Source organism: Oncorhynchus nerka, linkage group LG4, assembly GCF_034236695.1.
Source record: "Oncorhynchus nerka isolate Pitt River linkage group LG4, Oner_Uvic_2.0, whole genome shotgun sequence".
Lineage (NCBI taxonomy): Eukaryota > Metazoa > Chordata > Actinopteri > Salmoniformes > Salmonidae > Oncorhynchus > Oncorhynchus nerka.
In genome coordinates, this window is record NC_088399.1 from 93,395,093 (window position 1) to 93,403,967 (window position 8,875).

The window sequence follows — 8,875 nt, forward strand, 5'->3', positions numbered from 1 at the left end:
TCAAAACTAAATGCCCAGGTTTTACAGGAGAGATCTCAGATGGAGTGATCCCTGACTCCCAGAATCAGGAGGGATCTCGGATGGAGTGATCCCCGACTCCCAGAGTCAGGAGGGATCTCGGATGGAGTGATCCCTGACTCCCAGAATCAGGAGGGATCTCGGATGGAGTGATCCCTGACTCCCAGAATCAGGAGGGATCTCGGATGGAGTGATCCCTGACTCCCAAAATCAGGAGGGATCTCGGATGGACTGATCCCCGACTCCCAGAATAAGAGGGATCTCAGATGGAGTGATCCCTGACTCCCAGAATCAGGAGGGATCTCAGATGGAGTGATCCCTGACTCCCAGAATCAGGAGGGATCTCAGATGGAGTGATCCCTGACTCCCAAAATCAGGAGGGATCTCAGATGGAGTGATCCCCGACTCCCAGAATAAGAGGGATCTCAGATGGAGTGATCCCCGACTCCCAGAATCAGGAGGGATCTCAGATGGAGTGATCCCCGACTCCCAGAACCAGGAGGGATCTCAGATGGAGTGATCCCCGACTCCCAGAATCAGGAGGGATCTCAGATGGAGTGATCCCTGACTCACAGAATCAAGAGGGACTAAGTCATTTTGGAGGTTGTCAGCATTTTTTTTACCCTAGGCACTAATACAACTTCACTCCACGCAAACTATCTAAACTAATCCAGTTTTGTGGGAGAGTGTGTACAGCACAGCATTACATCTGAGGGCCTGTCTGTATCTCTGCCAGGTTTGGAAAGCTTGGCCCTGGGGACACAGAGTTCTGAGGGCCTGTCTGTATCTCTGCCAGGTTTGGAAAGCTTGGCCCTGGGGACACAGAGTTCTGAGGGCCTGTCTGTATCTCTGCCAGGTTTGGAAAGCTTGGCCCGGGGGACACAGCATTATGAGGGCCTTGTAACGTCGGGTTAGTGATGATTGAGGAGTCAAAAGCAGAGAGCGAAGTGAACGGGAAAAACGCTTTAATGTCCTTCAAAACGTAACAGGTCCAAACATGGGTGAATGCCCTAAAACACTGGCGCTAAAACAAACCCAAAACCTAGTTAAAAACACTGGACAGCGGAAACCCAAAACAAACACGATACATCACCAAACGTAACAAACCAACAAGCCTGCACAAACACCAGCGGGCAAGACAAACTTAAATAACACCCATCCCAAAACCCCAACAATACACCACTAACATGCACAAACACCAGCGGGCAAGACAAACTTAAATAACACCCATCCCAAAACCCCAACAAGGAACAGGTGAAAACAATCAGACAAAAACAAACGAAAAGGAAAAAGAGATCGGTGGCAGCTAGTAGACCGGCGACGACGACCATGACAGGCCTGTCTGTATCTCTGCTAGGTTTGGAAAGCTTGGCCCGGGGGACACAGAGTTCTGAGGGCCTGTCTGTATCTCTGCTAGGTTTGGAAAGCTTGGCCCGGGGACACAGAGTTCTGAGGGCCTGTCTGTATCTCTGCCAGGTTTGGAAAGCTTGGCCCGGGGGACACAGAGTTCTGAGGGCCTGTCTGTATCTCTGCTAGGTTTGGAAAGCTTGGCCCTGGGGACACAGAGTTCTGAGGGCCTGTCTGTATCTCTGCCAAGTTTGGAAAGCTTGGCCCTGGGGACACAGAGTTCTGAGGGCCTGTCTGTATCTCTGCCAGGTTTGGAAGGCTTGGCCCGGGGAACACAGAATTCTGAGGGCCTGTCTGTATCTCTGCTAGGTTTGGAAAGATTGGCCCTGGGGACACAGAGTTCTGAGGGCCTGTCTGTATCTCTGCCAAGTTTGGAAGGCTTGGCCCGGGGGACACAGAGTTCTGAGGGCCTGTCTGTATCTCTGCCAGGTTTGGAAGGCTTGGCCCGGGGAACACAGAGTTCTGAGGGCCTGTCTGTATCTCTGCCAGGTTTGGAAGGCTTGGCCCGGGGAACACAGAGTTCTGAGGGCCTGTCTGTATCTCTGCCAGGTTTGGAAGGCTTGGCCCGGGGGACACAGAGTTCTTCTCATTTAAGAGTATTGTTCATACAAAGAGGCAGCCTCAGGGCACCAAATGCCACACTATTCACTTTGGGAATAGGGTGCCATTTGGGAGTGTACACGGCTCCTGGGTAAAGTGCTTTCTCTCTGATTCCAAGCGTCTCTCTCTCTCTCTCTCGCTCTCGCTCTCGCTCGCTCCCCCCCACACCTAATTGTTCTGTGTGACCAGCACTGCTCTCTTTGTGATCTCTCTTTCTAAATACTGTTCTGTCTATCTCTCTACCCATCTCTCTCTCTCTCTACCCATCTCTCTCTCTCTCTTTTATCATGACATCTCTCTCTCTTTTATTATGCCATCTCTCTCTCTCTTTTATCATGCCATCTCTCTCTCTCTCTACCCATCTCTCTCTCTCTCTCTCTCTCACCATTCCATCTCTCTCTCTCTCTTTTATCATGCCATCTCTCCCTCTCACTCTCATTCTTCCTCTCTCTCTGTCTCTCTCTCTCTCTCTCTCTTTCTCTCTCTCTGTCTCTCTCTCTCTCTCTACCCATCTCTCTCTCTCTCTTTTATCATGTATCTCTCTCTCTCTCTTTTATCATGCCATCTCTCTCTCTCTTTTATCATGCCATCTCTCTCTCTCTCTCTCTCTCTCACCATTCCATCTCTCTCTCTCTCTTTTATCATGCCATCTCTCTCTTTTATTATGCCATCTCTCTCTCTCTTTTATCATGCCATCTCTCTCTCTCTCTACCCATCTCTCTCTCTCTCTCTCACCATTCCATCTCTCTCTCTCTTTTTATCATGCCATCTCTCTCTCTCTTTCTTCCTCTCTCTCTGTCTCTCTCTCTCTCTCTACCCATCTCTCTCTCTCTTTTATCATGCCATCTCTCTCTCTTTTATTATGCCATCTCTCTCTCTCTCTTTTATCATGCCATCTCTCTCTCTCTCTACCCATCTCTCTCTCTCTCTCACCATTCCATCTCTCTCTCTCTCTTTTATCATGCCATCTCTCCCTCTCTCTCTTTTCTTCCTCTCTCTCTGTCTCTCTCTCTCTCTCTCTCTTTCTTTCTCTCTCTCTGTCTCTCTCTCTCTCTACCCATCTCTCTCTCTCTACCCATCTCTCTCTCTCTCTCTACCCATCTCTCTCTCTCTCTTTTATCATGACATCTCTCTCTCTTTTATTATGCCATCTCTCTCTCTCTTTTATCATGCCATCTCTCTCTCTCTCTACCCATCTTTCTCTCTCTCTCTCTCTCTCACCATTCCATCTCTCTCTCTCTCTTTTATCATGCCATCTCTCCCTCTCACTCTCATTCTTCCTCTCTCTCTGTCTCTCTCTCTCTCTCTCTCTTTCTCTCTCTCTGTCTCTCTCTCTCTCTCTCTACCCATCTCTCTCTCTCTCTTTTATCATGTATCTCTCTCTCTCTCTTTTATCATGCCATCTCTCTCTCTCTTTTATCATGCCATCTCTCTCTCTCTCTACCCATCTCTCTCTCTCTCTCTCACCATTCCATCTCTCTCTCTCTCTTTTATCATGCCATCTCTCTCTTTTATTATGCCATCTCTCTCTCTCTTTTATCATGCCATCTCTCTCTCTCTCTACCCATCTCTCTCTCTCTCTCTCACCATTCCATCTCTCTCTCTCTCTTTTATCATGCCATCTCTCTCTCTCTTTCTTCCTCTCTCTCTGTCTCTCTCTCTCTCTCTCTACCCATCTCTCTCTCTCTTTTATCATGCCATCTCTCTCTCTTTTATTATGCCATCTCTCTCTCTCTCTTTTATCATGCCATCTCTCTCTCTCTCTACCCATCTCTCTCTCTCTCTCACCATTCCATCTCTCTCTCTCTCTTTTATCATGCCATCTCTCCCTCTCTCTCTCTTTCTTCCTCTCTCTCTGTCTCTCTCTCTCTCTCTTTCTCTCTCTCTCTGTCTCTCTCTCTCTGTCTCTCTCTCTCTCTACCCATCTCTCTCTCTCTCTCTACCCATCTCTCTCTCTCTCTCTACCCATCTCTCTCTCTCTCTCTACCCATCTCTCTCTCTCTCTCTTTTTTATCATGCCATCTCTCTCTCTCTTTTATCATGTATCTCTCTCTCTCTCTTTTATCATGCCATCTCTCTCTCTCTCTTGTATCAATCTCTCTCTCTCTCTCTACCCATCTCTCTCTCTCTCTCTTTTATCATGCCATCTCTCTCTCTCTCTTGTATCAATCTCTCTCTCTCTCTACCCATCTCTCTCGCTCTCGCCCCCCCCCCTGATTGTCCTGTGTGACCAGCACTGCTCTCTTTGAGAGTGAGCGTGTGGGTACTGGTCCGGTGAGCGTGTGGGTACTGGTCCAGTGAGCGTGTGGGTACGGTCCAGTGAGCGTGTGGGTACCGGTCCAGTGAGCGTGGGTACTGGTCCAGTGAGCGTGTGGGTACGGTCCAGTGAGGGTGTGAGTACGGTCCAGTGAGCATGTGGGTACCGGTCCAGTGGGCGTGCCTCGTTTTGGCAGATGGCGAAGTCGTCTCAAAACGAAGTGACGTAGGTGAGGCGTGTAGTAATGAATAAGATTCTGTGTTTTCACATGCAAATTTGTTTTATTGTTTTTGATTTAAAAAAAAGTAATTCTAACATATATGTTATGGAAAATAGCTTCTGTATGCTTCTGGACGATGCACAATGCTACCTTGTTGACAACATGACCGAGCAGCGCAAGGTTACTGTTCGATTGGAGAAGGGCGCTCCTCACTCACCGCTTTTTGCCCGTTCTAGTCACAGGCCACAGACTGGTGCCCTTAATCAAACTCCCTGAATGGTGGGAACTTCCCCCGCGCCCAATGTTTACATCAATCCAATGTTTACATCAAGGTTTAGGGATCTGTGACAGGAAGAGCCCAATGTTTACATCAAGGTTTAGGGATCTGTGACAGGAAGTGCCCAATGTTTACATCAAGGTTTAGGGATCTGTGACAGGAAGTGCCCAATGTTTACATCAAGGTTTAGGGATCCGTGACAGGAAGTGCCCAATGTTTACATCAAGGTTTAGGGATCCGTGACAGGAAGTGCCCAATGTTTACATCAAGGTTTAGGGATCTGTGACAGGAAGTGCCCAATGTTTACATCAAGGTTTAGGGATCTGTGACAGGAAGTGCCCAATGTTTACATCAAGGTTTAGGGATCTGTGACAGGAAGTGCCCAATGTTTACATCAAGGTTTAGGGATCTGTGACAGGAAGTGCCCAATGTTTACATCAAGGTTTAGGGATCTGTGACAGGAAGTGTTTAAGTGTACACTTAGTGGGCAGGGTGTGGACAATCAGGAGGCAACCTAGCTGTCATCCATCCGTCTGTCAAGGCCAGGGGAGTTTAGTATTATATCAATGATTCATTTACTACGAAACGAGGGAAGAACAAAACAGAACAAACTCTCTCTACATCGGTTAGAGCTTGTTCAACCTTTCCTAGTGTGCTGGTCGTCCGATTCAGGGAATTTTTTATTAAGCTGCCTTTTACCCGACGTTTCCTAGAAGAAAGCATTAAAACGATCTCCAACAAAACTGGACAAGTTCCCTTGGTAACCCTGTTTAGAGCTTTGTTTTAACCAATAGTTGTACCTTTTAACTACAATGTTCTTTAGTAGGTACTCTCATTCAGTGTATGAGGCCACTAAAATAATATTTGGATGACTTTTGGAGGCATATTCATTCATGTTCAGGCGGCAGGGTAGCCTAGTGGTTAGAGCGTTGGACTAGTAACCGGAAGTTCAAAACCCCGAGCTGGACAAGGTACAAATCTGTCGTTCTGCCCCTGAACAGGCAGTTAACCCACTGTTCCTAGGCCGTCATTGAAAATAAGAATTTGTTCTTAACTGACTTGCCTAGTTAAATAAAGGTTAAAATACATTTTAAAAAGTTTATTAACATGAAGTTCGCATGTTAAAAAAAACAAAAACTTTTCACTTTGTCATAACAGATTACTGCACCTGTACGTAGCCCACCTATAATTTAGCCCAAACAACTACCTCTTTCCCTACTGTATTTATTTATTTTATTTATTTATTTATTTTGGTCCTTTGCACCCCATTATTTTTATTTCTACTTTGCACATTCTTCCACTGCAAATCTACCATTCCAGTGTTTTACTTGCTATATTGTATTTACTTTGCCACCATGGCCTTTTTTTTGCCTTTACCTCCCTTATCTCACCTCATTTGCTCACATCGTATATAGACTTGTTTATACTGTATTATTGACTGTATGTTTGTTTTACTCCATGTGTAACTCTGTGTCGTTGTATGTGTCGAACTGCTTTGCTTTATCTTGACCAGGTCGCAATTGTAAATGAAAACTTGTTCTCAACTTTCCTACCTGGTTAAATAAAGGTGAAATAAAATAAAATAAATAAATAAATAACAACATGACACATCAACAAGAAACAATGCTTAGAATTTGATAATGAGCCAGAGAAGGCTTTTTCATTAATAGTCCCCTACTTCAGTGGTTCTTAAACTTGGGGTTGGGACCCCATGTGGGTTCCTCTGAAATGTGAAATGGGGTCCCGTGAGTAATCTTAGGAAAAACTTTGGTAACCCCTGCCCTACTTGTATAATTCTCACATTAGTCTTCGGGTCTTTCTGTTGGCGTTGCTTTCACTTCATATCACAACAATATGTTTGTTGTTTTGTTTTCAGTTATTGTTTGTATGATTTGTCAAGCATTCAGTGTTGCCATTGTTTGCTAATTCTGTTTTAATTAAGTGTTTCCTTTCGGTTGAATTCTCTTGCTGTTTCCTTCTGGTTGAATTCTCTTGCTGTTTCCTTCACTGTTTCCTTTTGGTTGAATTCTCTTGCTGTTTCCTTCACTGTTTCCTTTCGGTTGAATTCTCTTGCTGTTTCCTTCACTGTTTCCTTTCGGTTGAATTCTCTTGCTATTTCCTTCACTGTTTCCTTTCGGTTGAATTCTCTTGCTGTTTCCTTTCTGTTGAATTCTCTTGCTGTTTCCTTCTGGTTGAATTCTCTTGCTGTTTCCTTCACTGTTTCCTTTTGGTTGAATTCTCTTGCTGTTTCCTTCACTGTTTCCTTTCGGTTGAATTCTCTTGCTGTTTCCCTCACTGTTTCCTTTCGGTTGAATTCTCTTGCTATTTCCTTCACTGTTTCCTTTCTGTTGAATTCTCTTGCTGTTTCTGTCACTGTTTCCTTTTGGTTGAATTCTCTTGCTGTTTCCTTCACTGTTTCCTTTCGGTTGAATTCTCTTGCTGTTTCCTTTCTGTTGAATTCTCTTGCTGTTTCCTTCACTGTTTCCTTTTGCATCACACTTGTCTTTTTCCCGTTTCTGTACTTTCCTACGTTCTGTCTCCTCCTTCGCTTCCTATTCATGTTTCCCTCCCTCTTTCTTCCACTCTCTCTCGTTTTCTCTGTCCTGTTCTTATTTGTCCTCCATCTCCCATTCCCTTGCTCTTCCTATCCTCTCTACCTTCCCTGCTCCATCGCCGTGGTAGCCAACAGGGCCTAGTTGCCAGGGGAAACCTCTACAGTCGCTACATCAACACCCGGGGCTTTGGGCTGTTGTTGGAGACCCAGCAGAACACCTTCAAACTGCCAGGTAACCAGATCTGATTGGCTATGGGACATGTGTAGTACACCGTAGTACACCGTAACAACACACCACTAAGGACTATGTATGTCTCCCAAATGGCACCCTGTTTGCTATAGGGCACTACTTTAGACCAATCACTCAATCAACCAATCAAATGTATTTATAAAGCCCTTCTTTACATCAGCTGATATCTCAAAGTGCTGTACAGAAACCCAGCCTAAAACCCCAAACAGCAAGCAATGCAGGTGTAGAAGCACGGTGGCTAGGAAAAACTCCCTGGAAAGGGCCAAAACCTAGGAAGAAACCTAGAGAGGAACCAGGCTCTGAGACCAGAACTCTATGGGCCTTTTTGAGTATATTCCCTATTTAGTGGACTACTTTAGACCAGGCCATGGTCTAAAGTAGTGCACTATATAGGGAATAGGGCTCTGGTCTAAAGTAGTGCACTATATAGGGAACAGGGCTCTGGTCTAAAGTAGTGCACTATATAGGGAATAGGGCTCTGGTCTAAAGTAGTGCACTATATAGGGAATAGGGCTCTGGTCTAAAGTAGTGCACTATATAGGGAATAGGGCTCTGGTCTAAAGTAGTGCACTATATAGGGAATAGAGCTCTGGTCTAAAGTAGTGCACTATATAGGGAACAGGGCTCTGGTCTAAAGTAGTGCACTATATAGGGAATAGGGCTCTGGTCTAAAGTAGTGCACTACATAGGGAATAGAGTGCCATTTAGTACATAGACCACTGTGCCCAGGAATGTACTGTGTTGTCTTGTGACTGACCTCTGACCTGTTAGTGCTGTGTACCTCCTCAGGTTTGACACCATTATTGAGAGAGAGAGAGACTGACACGGGGGGACAGACAGACCCCCTGGGACACACAGACAGGTTTGCCAAGATGTCATTTCCCCTCACATAGACATACTCAGGATATATCTGGCTGACTGTATATATAAAATGCATGCAGGGGGGGTTGGAAAGGCATTGAATTCTTCACTTTGACATTCAGAGCACTGGGCAGAAATCACATCGCGTCATCACCCACCTTGGGCCTTCGCGATGCTTTGTTTTAATTAAACAGTCGGATTCCACTGGTCCGCACCAGTTCTAAGTCAGCTGCTAGGTGGCTACAATTGAAGCAAGAAAAATAAGCTGGAATTACAGTGGATTTGAGTTTTGACTGAACTACATTTCCTTCTCTGCAGCACAAAAATGAGTTATCTTCCTTCTTCACACTCTCCGTTTCTCTATCACTCATCCCCTCATCTTACCTCTCGTCATATGCCTCCTCTCCCCAACCCTCCTTGTCCCTGTCCAG

At 45.6% G+C, this 8,875-nt stretch overlaps 1 protein-coding gene across 5 annotated transcripts in view; it reads left to right on the top strand.

Moving 5' to 3' along the window:
* The window catches only part of LOC115116544 (alpha-tubulin N-acetyltransferase 1-like), a 36,226-nt gene that overhangs the window by 20,501 nt on the left and 6,850 nt on the right, over positions 1-8,875 (top strand). For 3 of the 5 annotated variants that reach the window (XM_029645037.2, XM_029645040.2, XM_029645038.2), the window contains one exon: positions 7,462-7,565. In XM_029645037.2, the coding sequence (XP_029500897.2) occupies positions 7,462-7,565 (104 nt within the window). Of the gene's footprint in view, positions 1-7,461; positions 7,566-8,372; positions 8,446-8,875 lie in introns of all 5 variants that reach the window. The other 2 variants (XM_029645036.2, XM_029645039.2) reach the window with 1 other exon arrangement.